This window comes from Pelobates fuscus, chromosome 12 (assembly GCF_036172605.1).
Source record: "Pelobates fuscus isolate aPelFus1 chromosome 12, aPelFus1.pri, whole genome shotgun sequence".
Lineage (NCBI taxonomy): Eukaryota > Metazoa > Chordata > Amphibia > Anura > Pelobatidae > Pelobates > Pelobates fuscus.
In genome coordinates, this window is record NC_086328.1 from 39,880,145 (window position 1) to 39,897,635 (window position 17,491).

At 43.0% G+C, this 17,491-nt stretch overlaps 2 protein-coding genes across 2 annotated transcripts in view; one reads left to right on the plus strand and one right to left on the minus strand.

Moving 5' to 3' along the window:
* The window catches only part of ATP6V0D1 (ATPase H+ transporting V0 subunit d1), a 99,749-nt gene extending 96,816 nt beyond the window's left edge, over window positions 1-2,933 (plus strand). The window contains exon 8 of the mRNA XM_063437610.1: window positions 1,276-2,933. Within this exon, the coding sequence (XP_063293680.1) occupies window positions 1,276-1,437 (162 nt within the window). The 3' untranslated portion in view covers window positions 1,438-2,933. The remainder of the gene's footprint in view (window positions 1-1,275) is intronic.
* Window positions 1-17,491, minus strand: part of LOC134578629 (inactive hydroxysteroid dehydrogenase-like protein 1) — a 1,053,979-nt gene that overhangs the window by 992,347 nt on the left and 44,141 nt on the right. The gene's annotated exons all lie outside the window — the stretch shown is intronic.

The window sequence follows — 17,491 nt, forward strand, 5'->3', positions numbered from 1 at the left end:
ATTATGAGTTTTTCCCTCATGCTGTAGCTGTACATAAGAAACTCAAACATACTTCTACCAATTTATGCTCATGCAAGGAATTTAGAATAGTAATTTCAAGATTTTCAGCATTTTCCATATTCGTAGCTTTTTGCCTGGGGTATCCCATAAGGATTTGGTGAACAAAAAATAAAAAATACAAGCATGGATCGGGGGTACTTGCCAGAATAGTACTTATAAACTGTAATTCATATTGCTGCTCCGCTAAACTACTTTTTCTTTGAATAGAACACATTATAAATCTTGCAGTTGTTATTCTGATACTGAAGGTTTCCTAACTGTGTTTTAAGTTTACCTCTTTTAATTGCGCTTTAATGTATCTAGAATTACACTGTGCACCTCATAAATTGCCTGTTAACGTTGGTTGTCTGGCAACAGAACAGAGCTGAAATGCTTGTTTGGCTTATGGAACAAGGTGAACTATTAAATGGAGTGCTCAGACTAACAGAGTTGATGGTTAATGTTGATTGGGAAAAGGCATGTTTGTTTTCGTTGAATCTATTGATCTGTTGTCTAGAAATATACCGAGGCATAGATCCTTGCTTAGATAAGTTACAGTGATCAACCTTCTCAGGACCTGTAACATTTTACATAGATCTACGGAACAAATTAAAGGACGCTAAAGCAATCTGAAGTGCTTTCTGAATGAGGAGTGTCCCATTATAATGACCGTTAAAAATCTAAAATCAGCGCAGGAATACAAAGTACCCAAGAAATTGAGGATTTGTTTTGTTTTTAGATACATAAAAATGAGGTTCTCTTTTCTGATTTAGTCTTCTATATTTTTTTTTCCCAAAGCTTTACATTTGTGTGTCCGTTTCCCCTGTGTGTGTGTGTATCTCTGTTTCGTATGTATGTTTCGGTTTCCTCTTTGTGTGTGCGTGTGCGTGTTTCTCCGTTTCCTATTTGTGTAACTATTATGTGTATTATATTTTTATTTTGTGACTTTTATACTTCAAATCAATAGTTCATACACTCCTCCTTACATACACAATATTCACATTGTCATTTATTCTAAAACCTTTAATCAGGCTTGTCCTCCAATATGGGATTAACTCGCGTATCCGTGTCTACAAGTACTACTGCAGAAGTACTTATATGTAAAAGGTTGAGAAACACTGATTTATATGACCAAAGCACAGGTTACAAATTAGGTACCATGTCAGAACATTGTTTTGTCATTGTTGATGTTATGTGATCACTGATGGGATTTTTCTTTCCTTCCTCTCTCTGTAGGTAAAGTTGAACAAACTGGCTTTTCTGAATCAGTTTCACTTTGGTGTGTTCTATGCCTTTGTGAAGCTGAAGGAGCAAGAATGCCGAAACATTGTGTGGATCGCAGAGTGCATCGCGCAAAGGCACCGGGCCAAGATTGATAATTACATTCCTATCTTCTAGAGACATATATTCCCAGCACACCTTCCTTATCCGGGTCCCATGGGCCCTTGCAGATGCTCTACCTGCCTTATGGCCTGATCTACGTTAAGTGATGGGTGTGACATCAAATTTTAAAGATGTAATGAATTTTATTTTTGTGATGGGCAACTGGTTTTGCTGTATTTATGGCAATTAACTACTGGTGGTATTTTTTTTAACCCTTGTCACTGCCAACTAGGCCTGTCTTCCTAATGGCAGTGCAGGAGTTAGTCAGGCTAAACCCTTTCACATGTTTTCTGGATATAGATGTAGGTGTTCCTATGTACTCACATATGATCCCTTCTGTATGAACAGTTTATTTCTTTTGTGATTCTTCAGAGCTATCTTTGTCTCCTGCTTTCTGTGAAGCAGCACGACCCTTGTCCATATGGATGAAATATTAATTATAATTTATTGCTGAAAGGGGAAAGATAATCTGATCAATTATATCACCAGTGACTGTCAGCACAAATTCACCTCTGAGAACATAAATCTATATAACAAAGAGTATAATAGATGTGCTGAAGCATGTTCATTGTGGTCCTCTTAGAAGTAAATTTAAAGGTGTTAGGTGTAATATATTATCTCGTACCTTTGTCACTGTATAATTATAAATGTTTACAATAATAAAACTGTCACTCCTGCAAGGGACTTCATTCCATGCATTACAACCAGCTCTTTGATTTTCCAAGTCCGCTTGGTGTATTTTAAAGAAAATCAACGAAAAGATATATATAATATTATGTTAATATTTTTTTTATTTTTTTTTGCCTGAGACTTCTTATGAACTAATGTAAAGAGAAATGAAACCTCTTAATACAGTAATCTAATTTAAAACCCATTCCCATTATGCAATTAAAGGCATGATGAAAAAGTGGATTACGATATTATTGTTTTCCTAATGCAGTACACCACCCTTTCAAGGTTCCCCTTAAAGTCTTATATCTTCAGGAATTTGCACTAATGCAGTTTAACTATACTGCATGTTCCCACTATTCCAAACACTTACTAGGTAATTAAACAATTTAATATATGGAATTGGGCTGGTAGATCTTGCTTTTATAATGACTCTCTGGGTTTTGGTAAAGGCATACAACTGACCGATACTATAGAAAGACTCACTCGTCCTTAGCACATAGTGTACACGGTCTGCTTAAGGTAAGAATACAGATAAAAATTCAAATGCATTTGCAAATGTAGTGGTTAAAGGTTTAACCAACCTGAAACTTGTTTAAGTTTCCTCTGGGTTAGTCCTTGCAATGGATGTGATCAGATGTACCTCCACCTGTGTGATAAATTTGTAATTCACTGTAACATAAACAGACGTATACATGCATTTGGCATCTGAAATATACCAGTAGTTTTTATTTATAACTCTGGGTAATTATTCTAAGCGCACAATATACAAATTTTATTGAGCCTGATCACTATGGAAACCAGTCAAATTAAAAGTTTATAATTTAGCCATGAATGTATTCAGAGATGAATGAGAGTGCGATTCGGATATATATTGTATCTGTCCAGGCTTCTTTAGTACATGTCAAGCCGAAACATATTTTACTTTAATATATAAACTCATTGGTTCCAGGTCTCCCCTTATTAATAATTTAGTCAGTGATGATACCATTTTGCTATAAATGATGCCTTGTCACCCTATTCAATCATCCATGAGCACAGTTGTTTGGTTAATCAGCCTTACATATAACAAACGTATGTATGTACACCCAGAGGACATTGTTTGTGCATGTTTCCTTTATCATTTCATCAAGTGATTTTCCAGTGTAAAGCCAAAATGGCAAAACTTAAAACAAAATTGACTTGGGTTAAAATAGCCAAACTGGAAAAATCTCCCATTTTTAAAACTCACTTTAAATCCCCAGCTATTTTCACTGAAGTGAATAACCCTGACAGTTGCTCACTATGTATTCATTCTTATGACCTGTCTGTGTATTGTTTGCTGTATCATGATATTGCTACTAGTCTTTCATCACGTTTATGTAGTATTTTCTGTGGGAGCTAGGAGGTCCACAATCCTACTAAGACTATCCCCTTAAGTATTTTACAAAATTCACTGTATTTATTTATATGAAAGTATAGTTAAGGATATATACGTAGATGCAATCGGTAGGATTATATATATATTATATTATGTGATTTGGAGGTTTTAGTGTTTTTAGAAGCATAAGAAAGGAAAATCCAATAGTAACTTTCACTGTTCCCTGTTTTTGTTGCAATGATTGGCTCTACCAAGTTCAAAAGGGTAATCCACACATGGACCCTTTGCTCACTGTGTTTAGAGAGGCACCAGCTACACCTTACTGACGAGTCCCAAAAAAGGTCAAAACGATCATCCGGGGTTGCTACATCTCTCATTCAGAGAGAACTTGCCGGCATTTCGTTTCTGCATGTCCCCTAAGGATGGACGAAGTCTGATATGCCTTGGAACTGGTTCTCTCTGTAATGGCACAAGCAAAAACTATTTTGAGAGCTGAGCAGGGATTTAACGAAGGGCAAGCTGCTGAGTTCCTCTAAGCTTTTGACAGTTCTTAGAGTTCTTATATCTGCTATGTAACTATGAAACTGTTGGTCTGCCTCAGTAACCTGTCCAACACGTTTTAGCTTGAAGTTTAAACATCTCCATTCATTTAATCAAAATCCGTTATTAGAACATATCTCCCACCAGGATTCAGCTTAAAAAAAGGAAATAAATAAAAAAATGCCTTTTCTTTTTGTCGTTTTTCTTTTTTATTTTTATTTTTTCGTCTGCTCTGTTCAGACACAGTGACCTAACTGGCAGTTGAATTCATTATGGAGGCCTTGTAAAGAGTGACAGTTTTATCATTCCTACTTGTCAGTGTTAAGGAGTAGATCTGCTTTCTGAAACACAGTCTAATTACCTTTTAAATGTGCAATGAATGTTTTACAAGAAATTTTCCTTGACGTGGATACATGCTCTCAACCTCAATGTATAAATAAACATGGATTTAAAATGTTTACAGCTTTGTTTAGTTTTCTTAATGGTGTGAAAGTGCTTTATCTTTGCTCATTGCTTTTTATGTATTTATATTTTATAAAGCAAAGGCAATAATCATGACTTGGATGTGTATAAAGAGATAACCCCTACAAAGTACATAAATATTAAGTGCGTACAATGTCGCCAATTGTTACAATGTTAGTCCTACATTAACCCACTCTCATATTTTTCTCCTTTACTCCCTGCTGATTTAGTACAGACGTGGTAGAATTCACCTTTAATAAATCTGCCTTCATTAAAGACGTGTGAGAACGATTTATAAGGAGTGAAGAGATGTATATATTTTGACAGCTGTTGTAAAAGCCTTGTATCGCTTTTTTTTTTTTTTTCAGAAAGGTAAATACAGTGTTGGTTAAACACAAATTAAAGCAATTCCTGCTTTTCCAGGCTCTTTATTAAGGAATGGGAACCCTGAAAATCGCTGAAGATTTCCTAGAACAAAATATTACTTTCTCAAGAACTCTATTTCCCCTAAAGGAGGAACTAAATTTTCTTAAGAAATTAGACAATGTAAGAATGTCTGCAGAAGACTTGATTTATTGCAATCAGTGTAGTTCTAGTTTGACTTCCAACGTTAGTACTGACTTATTTAATGTTCCAGAACACGTAGTATTTTCACCAGAGTGTTATGGACATCATGCAGACCATCCATGATGTGTGTACACTAGCTTTGCCCATGAAAAGAAACTGCTCTGTTTCACAAATTCCCAATCATGTAGTTTAAATGTGCAAGCACACTACTCCAGGAAGGAACGGATGCAGCAAGACGCTCTAGCTGGAACCAGCCTAGATAGGAGAACTATCACTAGAGCCCACCACAAGAGCACCAAAGACCCCGGACTCTCCCACCCGGGGCATCCCCCCCGCCCTGTTCCTTTCCCCCCTCCCCCCCCAATACCACACAAGGCTCAGCCACCAGATACACACATCGGGCAGGCCGCGCCACGACGTGTTCACACCTTCTGATCTACACCCATCTCCTTCGGGACCACTACAAGGACCCCCGACTTGGGGAGGGTGTTCACCGCCCAACAGGTAACTGGCCAGAGCGATAAGCCCAGTTCACCCCGAACCTCACCCGGGAACCCGCCGCGGAAGGCTGCGGCGTCCACACGGACCGGACGGAGACTTGCCCTTCCCCCGCCCTCCCCCACTAACACATAACAAAACACTCCCGGCAGACACCTGCCAACGGACAGGACCCACACCCTTCCCCCCCCCCCCCCCCTCCTCTGGAAGACAGCTCTAAACACTGACCCCCACACCCCCCCCTCTGACTAGACACGCGAACAGAGACGCCCCCATGGCACCCCCCAACCTAAGACTCAGCCTCACCTCTCTCAACGTAAAAGGGCTGAATACACCGGGCAAACACCACGGGATATTGCGGTGGGCCAACCGCACGGGTTCCGATATCATACTTCTCCAGGAAACCCACTTTACAGACCACAAACACTTCCCACTAACCAACAGACATTTTAAAAGATACTACCTGGCCAATTCCCCAGCCCCCAAAACTAAGGGAGTGGCAATCCTATTGCGCAACTCATGCCCACTGGACGAAATTCAGGTGACCAAAGATCCCAACGGACGATTTCTATTCCTCTCAGGGCGAGTGGGAGCGACCCCAATAACCATCGGCTCCATCTACGCCCCCAACACCCCAGACACTCGGTTCTGGGACTCCCTCCGAACACATATCGCTAGCCTAGACCACAAACACGTAATTCTTGGTGGCGACTTCAATGCGACACAATCCCCAGCCGCGGACCGTAAAGCACATCCAGACAAACCACCAACCACAACCAGAAAGGACAAACTATACGCTAGCTTTCTCAAAGACATGCCCCTCATAGATGTTTGGAGAGCGCACCATCCAGCAGCCAGGAACTACACCTTCTACTCGCACATGCACAGATCGTACTCTAGGATCGATAGCTTCTTAACCTCGCAGGCGACTCAACCATGGACGGTCCAGACAACCATAGGCAACATAGCATGCGGAGGTGGCAATGACCATCCAAATCCCCCATATGTCCCGAGAGTGGCGATGGCGCCTCAACCCATGGATCCTCCGAGACAAGGCGACCATACACACGGTGGCCGAAGATATTAAAAACTACTTCGAAATTAACACAACAACGGACGTACCCCAAGCAACCGTATGGGCAGCCCACAAAACCGTGATCCGAGGGAAATTGATAGCAATAGCCACTGCAACCAAAAAACAGCGCCTAAGGGACCTGACCAACGCCCTAACAGATCTGACGGCACTGGAAACGCGCCACAAACAAAACCCATCGGACCAGCTCCAAACCCAGCTTACAGAAACCCGAGAACGAATCCGGCAACTTTCGAGAATAGATGTGGCAAGGAACCTCATGTGGACGAAGCAGAGGTTCTACGAGAAGGGCAACAAAGCCGACTCCCTCCTCGCTCATTGCCTGAAGAAGCGTCAGGACACGAAAAGGATATCGAAGATTCGCACCCGCTCTGGGGAAATTATGAACAAACCGGAACAAATAGCTTCGGAATTTGTTCGGTTCTACACAAACCTATACAACCACGATGCCCCACCACACGCAAATCCCGCGATACGAGCGGAAACCATCGCCGCGTTCCTGGAACCCCTTGGCTTGCCAGCCCTGTCCACCAGGGCTACAGAGGCACTAGAGGCACCCATCGAAACGGAGGAACTCACGCTAATCCTTAAGACACTGAAACCATTGAAGAGCCCGGGACCAGACGGCTTCACAACACTCTACTATAAAACGTTTCAGGCGGTACTCATCCCACATCTATGCGCAACGTTTAACTCTCTGCTACAAGGACAACGTCTTCCCCCAGACATGCTTGCAGCCGACGTGTGCCTCCTACCCAAACCAGGAAAAGAACACCTAGACCCAGGACACTACCGCCCAATATCGCTCCTAAATGCTGACCTGAAAATCCTCACGAAAGCGCTAGCCAACCGCCTCAACAGATACCTACCCCACATGATCCACCCCGATCAAGTCGGCTTCATCCCCAAACGACAAGCAGCTGATAACACGAGGAGAGCCTACAACACAATCTGGTATGTTCAACAACGCACCATACCCTCAGTAATGCTATCCCTGGACGCAGAGAAGGCATTCGACCGCCTTCTCTGGCCCTATCTCTTCAGCGTCCTTAAGCATCAAGGATTCCCGGAAGGATTCATCAATATCCTCACCGCAATCTACGACCACCCTACAGGCCGTCTCTTGATCCCGAACACCGAAACGCAGACATTCACCATCGCGAACGGGACCAGACAGGGCTGCCCCCTGTCCCCACTGCTTTTCGCAATCTCACTAGAACCTCTCTTACAGGCCATCCGTACCCACCCCAAAATCCAGGGCATCCGAATCCGGAAGGAGACTTACGCGGTAGCGGCATACGCGGACGATGTCCTCTTAACGCTAGCAGACCCCATACATTCTCTTCAGGCAACAATTGACCTTATCGCCCAATACTCCACCTTCTCAGGATACAAAATTAATCTCTCAAAATCCACCCTCATGCCGATGGCCATGAAACAAAACCAAATCACCCTCCTGAGACAATTATTCCCCTTCCGCATCACGACCACCTCCCTCACATACCTAGGCATCAAACTAACCACCAAACTAGAGGAATCATATGAAATAAACTACAAACCGCTACTTACAACAGCACAACAAGACTTACTAAGATGGGATAAACTAGGGGTGTCGTGGCTGGGTAGAGTCACCACCATTAAAATGAACCTGCTACCAAGGTTCCTCTACCTATTCCAGACACTGCCAATCCCACTACAAAAAACGGACTTCAAACACCTACAAGCAGCTATCGACAGGTTTATCTGGAAGTCCCGGAAGCGTCGAGTCCGTAGAGCAACGATGTACGTCCCCAGACTCTCAGGAGGACTGGGGCTCCCAAACTTTCTCCACTACTACAACGCAGCACAACTGGCCCACATCCAACAATGGCACGCACCACTGGGCACCAAAAGATGGGTCGACATGGAACATGACACCATGGGATGGGACCTCCCAACTTCCTATATGTGGGTGCCGCCGAAATACAGGCCACTACCACCATCAACCACCCCAGCAATCACACACACCATAGCTCTCTGGGACAAACTAAACCACAAGTTCGACCTGTCCTCTTTCCTCTCCCCGGTAACACCGATATACCGCAACAAAATCTTCCCACCAGGTATGACGGCAAAACATTTCAAGGCTTTCGACCAGAGAGACATCTCCCGACTCCTTCACCTGTACCAACAAGGGGAAACCTTCAAATACTCGGAACTTCCAAACGCAGAAGACTTAACCTCGGCGGACTTCTTTCGATACATTCAATTGAGAGACCTAGCACAACAGCCAGTAGTCAAACAGGCAGGACTGGCACCGCCAACACCATTCGAAAAGCAATGTTTTGACGCACCACTTCGGAGAGGACAAATCTCGGACATCTACACCACGCTAACAACGCACACTTCCCAACTCAACCTAACTTACATCACAGCATGGGAAAGGGACATCGGACCACCAGAAGAACCGAGCGACTGGACCGAGATATGGGCAGCCACGAACTCCCTTACCACCTGTGTCACACACAAAGAACAGGCCTATAAAACCATCTTCCGCTGGTACCTGACACCGCAAAAACTACACCACATGGGACAGAAACCCACCGACGAATGTTGGAAACTATGCGGAGAGAAGGGCACCTACCTCCACTGCTGGTGGACATGCCCCAAACTAAAAAAGATCTGGACGGAAACACAGGGCCTCATAGAACAGGTGATAGGGAAACCCATCCAAATACAGCCATGGACAATGCTACTAAACAAACCACTGGACACCCTCACCAGACAGGAAAACAAGTTGATGGCCCGTATAACCCTAGCCACACGCAGGGCAATCGCAGAACTATGGGCAGACCAGCGGACACCCGAACTGGGGACAGTCATCCGTAAAATCAGAGAAACGAGAGACTTACCGCGCAAATCCACGACTCCTACAAGGCCTTCCACCGGACATGGGACCTCTGGGACATGAACTACTAAGCCACGGGTACAATTCCTGCATAACAACACCCACAAGAACCATTAGCTCCTCCCGAGAAGCCCACCCAGACTCACCCTTCTAGCAATCACAGCAAAAAGGCGAACCGCAGCCCAGAAAGCCACCCACAACCGTACGCCATCGAAACAGGACCAAGAGGCGACCCGTCACACGACCGCCACGCAATAGACAGACAGGCCCGACCCCAACGGCCACTGCTCACACGAACCCCACGACATAACCCTGCTGCCCCCCCTAAGCCCACCAATTCCAACTCCCACCGACAGAGACTGACAATAGCCAGACCAGAGAGGCCTGACGGCCGTCAGCGGACCAAGGGCACGGTCGGTGTGGATGCGCAGACACGGGGCGGGACAGACCAACCACGCACCCCACTCTCGGGCCACTAACAGAGAGATAGAGGAACGAGCGAGGGCACTGAGAGGAGGAAACACAACCACACCCGCACCAGCACAACCACGAGACAAAACCTACACAATACACCACGCGACAACACGAACCTCCCACCCGGGGCCAAAACGGTCAACCCCAACCAGAAGGAAAACACAAAGATCACCAACAGATCAGCGTAAGAGTGGGGACAGGACAGGAACCAGGCCCACAGGGGGCACAATCCCCAGACCCACACAACACACCAGACACCACCCACCTTACCCCACAACCCTCGACCCACTACCCCTAGACGAACCCACCCAGCTCCAAACAGTAAACACGCGAGACTGTTAAACCACTGATGCAACAAAACTAACAATGGAACACCGTAGTCCCTAGAACCAAACAAAGAACACTAGACAAGGCTACCTAACCAAAGGAGTCACCCGACAATATGCTAACAGGCCCTCCCAAAAACCAGGGGTACCTCACATAACCAAAGCCTTGAGGACGGGCCCTACCAGAACCAACAAGACCTGACCACAAATTGACCTTAGAACCAGGCACACAAATAAGCAGTAGGGCAAAGGTCAGCGCAGGTAGCAGCCAACCCACGTCCAAACCCGCCCTCGGCTCCGAGTAGACGAGCCCGACCTGAGACGCAGGGATTACAAACTGTGATTGCATCATGTTACCCCTACCCACCCCTTCCCCTTCTTTTTTTTTTTCTGTACCCCCTACCCACATATTACTGAAAACGAAAAATAAAGAATTTATTAAAAAAAAATGTGCAAGCACACAGGGTATGCATGACCACCTGTAATGGAGTACAGCGCTACTGGTGTTTTGTATTTTTTGGTTTTTGTAATGGCTTTTCTTAAAGGGACACTATAGGCTCCCAGACCACTTCAGCTCATTGATGTGGTCTGGGTGCAGTATCCCTATTGCAAATAGTGCTGCAATGTTAAATATTGCTGTTCCAGAGAAACTGCAACGTTTAAAATTGCATCGGGAAGTGCAGCCACTGGAGGACCTTTACCCCATAGGAAAGACATGATTTAATGCTTTTCTGTGGGAAAGTCTAATTCGTGCGGCATTAGCAGCTCATGCGTATTAGTGCCCGCTCATCGCAGGGCGTCAGAGGATGTGGAGCCGCGACCCAGTGCCGAGGGACATCGGCGCTGGGATAAGTTACGTTTTTAAACCCTTTATTCATGTCGGTAGGAGGGTGCAAGGAAGGTAGAGGGTATTTTAGTGCCAGGAATACAAACTTTGTATTCCTGGCACTTCTAGTATCCTTTTAAACAATCCGTGCTATGATATTTAGTTCACCATCCAGTGTTAATGTTGCTTCCTCTTTGTTCATTGTGTAAATGCAGCTGTCATGTGCTCCTCTTTGCTTTAATCCTTGAAACCAATATTTTGTTTACTGTTCCAGGCTAGATCTTGTTAGCAGTTCCCTTCCTATTTGTTTAGATCTGTTCCTGAGTAATGTGTAATGCCTCCCATCTGTTGATTGTGTGTTCAGTCCCCTGCTTTTTCCTGGAGGAATACCCGAATCTAGTTCCTGATACCTATTCAAAATATCCAAACATTTTATTTTTATCTTTTCTCAAGCCAACCTATTATCTTCATTTGTTGTGTTTCTTTCATCATAATTGTTTTATTCATAATGGATTGATAGCCAGTTATGACCTTGATTGTATTTATGCAATTTAACAGACCCTTGTGCACTCATTCTCTCTGGGCAGGACTTGAAAATGTCATCCTTCAGACCCAGGTGCTCAAACTATGCCGGCAGGTGGTTCTCATAACCATTCCTTGCATTCATGCTTTCTGTCATTGCTGCTCTTGGTCAACTGCTTTACTTTTATCTTTTAAATGGTTACTTCAAGTAGCATGGCCACTTCAGTTGTTTGAGGCGGTCATGGTTCCTTGAGTATATATTTTTGTCTGTAGCACAACACTGCAATGTTTAACCACTTTACTGCCAAAGGTGTAACTCTGCCTCAAACAGCATCATAGGGGTGTCATTCAAGTTATTTTGATGCACATAATTGAATTCAGCTGACGCTCCCGGTCAATGAATGGCCGGCAGGATCGACTTCCAGTTTGTGCAGCTCTGCAGAAGTCCTCAATAGCCATAGGAGGACCTTTGAAGCCCAGCAGTGATTAAGGTAAGAGTGCAAACCTTTGCAGAATTGTTTGCCCCATTACTAGGAAATAGGACCCAGGGATTTCCTGGAATAATTTACACATCATGTCCAGTCTGTTGCCACATTCTGCTAATCCCACTTTAAAAACATTGCCTGTGTCTACTAAGGAGCTTGCTCATGCTCTAGGTATTTCCGACAATTACTGTAATTATCTCCTAATTGGTCTCCTCAGAAACTACTGCCCCGCTACCATCTGTAATGAATGCTGCCGACAGACTCCCTTTTTTCTCCTGTCACTCCTCTCAAACCTCGCCCCTCTCAGTCCTTACATTGGTTTCCTGTACACTAAATGAGTTCATTAAATAACACTTGCCTATAACGCTCGTACCAACTCTAGCCCCTGTTACATTTCTTCAGCAATTTCTAGTTACGCCCCATCTCCTGCCCACTACTTGCCCCCCTTACTGCTAACTCGTGGGCAGCTCCTTTCCTTTGCAACAGCATGCCTACCCCAATCAGGCTCTCCCCATGTATTTAATAAGTCCACCAAAACCCATCTCTTCAGAAAAGCGTTTGGCCTCCCGGAGTTTTATTGATTGTGAGTCTCTTGCTTTCTCTTAAAAGGCCACACTACAGTATCCCCTTCCCATTCTGCTATTTTCCCCACCATGTTTCTCAGAACTTATACTTCTTCCTGAATACATAATCTAACCTATATTACTAAGCAGAATATATGTTTGCATGTATCCACTCTGGGATTTAACCAATAATTGTTCAAAACAAACATGTTTGCAAGTAATTTAAAGTAACATTTCATTTAAAAAAAAATGTAAATACTTACATTTTGTAGATCTATCCCGGATGAAAATATGCATGTTATCTTTTGCATGGACTGTGTTACAGCTCATTGAGGTGTGTTACAGGCAGTAACTGTGGGTAACTGCCTACCTGTTGAGTTTAGGAACAAGGTTCCTTTATAAAAAGTGCACATTTTCTCTTGAAATAAAGGGAAAAAAACAAAAAACACTTCACACTGAGAGTACTTAATCGCGCTGAAGTGCTTTGTGTTCCTTTTTAAATATACCACACTCCTATTCATACTCTAAACATATGGTCTGGGGTAATATACTACACTGATTCAGCATTTACGTCATTCTGGCACCTTGCATATATCTTGCATATCCATTCACAGGTGCGAGAACTTGTGATGTGAAAAGTTTATGGACTATGTCCTCAGGTAGGGGTATAAAGTTTTAAAAGTTGACTTTGTGGCATAGGCTTAAATGTTGTTTTTCTCTTCGGACTAGGTGCTCAAGTTCCCGTGGTTTGTCAGTTACCTGTAAAACTAGTCAACCAAGGTACTTTAGAGCATAAATCAAGCATACACAATCATCAAGTGCCCAGGAAATAATTACAACTCGTACAGAATAGTTTTGACACCATGGTATTGTGGTATATTAATGTCTGCTTGTGCTATTCTGTTAGTACATCAGGGGAATCGAAAATGCATCAGGAGACGCCACCTCTCCAGAAATGAGTACTGGTTCCCAAATGTGAACTCCTGAAGATAAATTGTGCCTTAAAATAGCTAAAGTAACACAAGAAATATTGTTTGGAGACAAATTAAACTCTGGCAGCATATCTGCAAAAGTGAAACAAAACAGGCCAAATATTAGAAACATAGCACTAAGGATGACTATCTTCAGAGACTGCTACACCAGAAGCCTAACTAAACATCCAGGTATCCAGTTCTCCATCTGAGTATGAATTCAGTGTAGTACATACGGAATACCCAGTGTGGTTATGAAGCCGTATGTGCATTGCAACAGTCCAGTAGTTAAGATCTGTCCATAAATGCAGCCTTATTTTGGAGCTGTTGCTCAAATGTGCCTTGTAACATTAACAGTTTTGATTGAAACATCCCACCTCCCAGATCAGACCAGCCTGATATATAAAAATAATTTGAAGTTACATATGCTGTATCAACTGAATTATAAAACATAGAGAATAGCAACCAGGAAAAGGGAGAGATTATGAATAAATCCACTGGAAAAAACCTAACTAGGTATGGATTTTGGGAAACGCATATAAATTATATGTTGAACCTCGTCACGAGTTTGAGAGTCTGTTGCTGTTATTCCTTCAATCCTCCACTAGTCCTAATTCCAGATGTGCTGAATATAGTAAAAATATTCCTGTTGTGTAGAGTTTCCCCAATATAATGGACGCAACCAGTCGTATTGGGTAAAAGAAGCAATCTGACTTTTAGGCCACACTCTGCAGTGCCCCTAGCATGGGGTTTCTAATAAAAAATCACTGGGGTTTCCTTCCAACAAGCCATTGTGTTTGAGAGAGAATCGAGCTCCAATTAAGCTAATTCAATTATCTCTAAAATAGGAAAACGTACATACAATTTTTACATATCACAAAAATACATAACAGCATAGGAACCCCAGAAAAATTATATTTCCGAATAGCCCAGATCTGAGCCCACAACATATCCAAAAAGCGCTCAGAATGGTTCAGTAAAACGAAAGTTATGTTCGTGCAAAGTTTTGATGTGGAAGCCCAAAACTGTTTCAGAGAATTGGTCAGGCTGGCTGGTCATTTTCTGGAGTTCCATATGAACAAACTGACGAATGCATCCCCTGGCTGTTAAGAAATTAATACTTCCCTCTTTCGGTAGTTTCTTACTCCCAAACGCCATTCTCCTTGCTGTTCGGGAAGTTTAACGGGTAGGGGTACAAGTTTCAGCAAGGTTCGCAAACTCGCGTAGCCAAAAATAGTTCCATGCCGTCAATGACCATTTTCCGCTGCCCGCGTTCGGGAGACAAAATGGCCACCATTTGTTTGCACTTGTGCGTTCGTATAAACAAATGGTGGCCACGTAGTGAAGGCTTATTTTGTGGTTAACAGCCATGGGGTGGTCGGTGATCACGAGGTGTTAACAACGTGGACCACACAGAATCTCTTCAGTAACCGAACAGAAGAGAACAATTCCATTCGAATGCAGGGAAATATTAGACGATACAAAGTACAATTAAGGGAACACGTACGAGGAGTCCCATCTTCCATGACAAACCTTATATAGCAATGTTTAAGTAAAGCCTCTAACTTGAACAAAGAAACTCAATTTCTACAGTTTTTCAAAAGCAACATTAAGTCTACCGAACAGCGGATAAAATAGGATTAGTGATTTTTTATTTTTTTTTGCTTTTATATGTCAAAACCAAAAGTAGATTTATGTATATGTTGGCATTAAGTATGCATTTCATGTTAAATGCTTTTGCAAGGACTTTTCCTCCGCTGGATCCGTAGAGACAGGAACTCTGGAACAAGGCTCTGAAATTTAAATAGTTCTATCCCTCCCCAGTAACTGGACGACACATAGTTCTGGGAGTACAACTGATTTATTCCACACAAACTCAGCCTTTTATGCACAGTCCCCAAGCATGGGGTCTCCATTCAAAATATACACAAGCCCCTCCCAGGCGTCCATGTTTATGAGAGAGAATTGAGTTACTTAGTTTTGACTTGATTATCTCCCAGTTACAGGGAAATACAGGTAACATACATGAAACACCCCAAAAACATAGTAATATGTCTTATATCCTCAAATAGCCCAAGTTATCCACATAGTGCTCACATCCATTCGATAGAACGGCATCGCCATTCGGGTAAAGTTCTGTGTGAACACCGAACGTTCCCCCTGGCTTTTAGGGCGCAAATGCTCCCCCCACTCAGTAGTGCCTATCTTCTGAACGTCATCTGGTCGGGAAGTGGGACGGGCAGCGGTACAATCTTTGCCTGGGTTCGTGGTCTCGCGTGACCGAAAATAGTTCCAGGTGTTCTACGACCATGTAGCGCTGCCTGTGTTCGGGAGACAAAAAGGTCGCCATTCGTTGGAGCACGTGGGGGTGGGGGGTTGTTTTCGAATTTGTTTTTCTGGCACTTTAGTTTCACTTGAAAGTCAAGCTTATTGTAATTGTGTTTGTTTTTGTTTTTTGTGGCACTTAATGGTCAGATCAATTCTAAAAAATACTGCTTTGTTTGGGAAGTCTCAATTCCTATCTCCCTGTCAGTGGCAAATCTGAAATCCGTTTGAATAGAACTGACCTCTCCCTGTAAGGCAGTGTTTTTTTTGTTTTTTGTTTTTTGTTGGGGGGTGGGGTTTCCTGCCCTACTCTGTTGTTCGGATAAGTAGATTTTATTTTACGTTCACCTGACCAATATCTTTGCTGGCAAGGTCAGGACTCAGTCTCTTCTGTAAATTGTAAACCGCACCTATGCAGATGTGATTCCCTGGATGTAAGTGATAGAGGGGTCTGACATAGACACTCTCCCTGAGGAAATGCTGGTGGTTTGGAGTGCATAAGGATGTCTCTAGTTTAAGCCTACTAAGCGATTTATTTGTAAATTCCTATTTGTCAGTGGAACAGTTCATCTGCCTCTATCCTGGCTATTTAGTTTGGGTTTTTACCTCAGGTATGTTCATCGCTAGTTTATATTGCTGACTAGTATACGTATGGGTCGCTCTGGAATTTCAGAAGATCCGAATACTTCCATTGATGCTTTCTTATATCAAATGTGTCACATTTAGGAGGTTAACCATGAGCCCCTAGGTATTTTTATATATCCCGGTATTGTAGCTAGATAAGAGTGTGGCTAATGGCAATACTTTTTAGGGAATTTTGCCCGTGTAATACAACCCAATACAAGAGGCCAAATCTAGCACTAATGGCTATACTTAATGAAACTTCTGCCTATATATTACAGCCCAAAGGACAGTAAAGAATAATGGGGCTAACCACTGTACTTCATGGAAGCTTGTATATTTTATAATATGACAATTTTTATTGGGTGTGCACACAATACATATAGTACAGTATAGGTGTTCAGACATTCATATTTCCAAGAAGCAGTCCACTCTGGTTTGGTACATCAACTTGTCTGGTAAGGAAAAATCTTTCAAGACCTGATTCTGTATATTTTGGATAGTAATTTAGCATCTGTATTTAACAGTGAAATTCTGGCAAAGTGATGAAGATTTCCCTCGCTTAGATATATTGGTTACATAGGCTAGAAGCATCATCGGCTATAGACCGGAACCTGAAATAGATTCTTCAAATCTGTGTGTGGACAAACTTTTTTATAATAAACATTAAAAAGCCTGCCCAGACCTGGAGCTTTAGATTTTAGGAGAGATTGTATTGTTTATCTGCTCAGCTTTAATGCTTTCTAGTAAGTGTTCGGCTTAGGTAGAGGAAACTTGTAATAGGAACGTTAAGCCAGGTAAAATCAGCAGAATATGAAAATAGAAAAACAGAAAATCTAGTGCTAGGTAGACAACAGCCGGGAGTTGTGTAAACGAACGC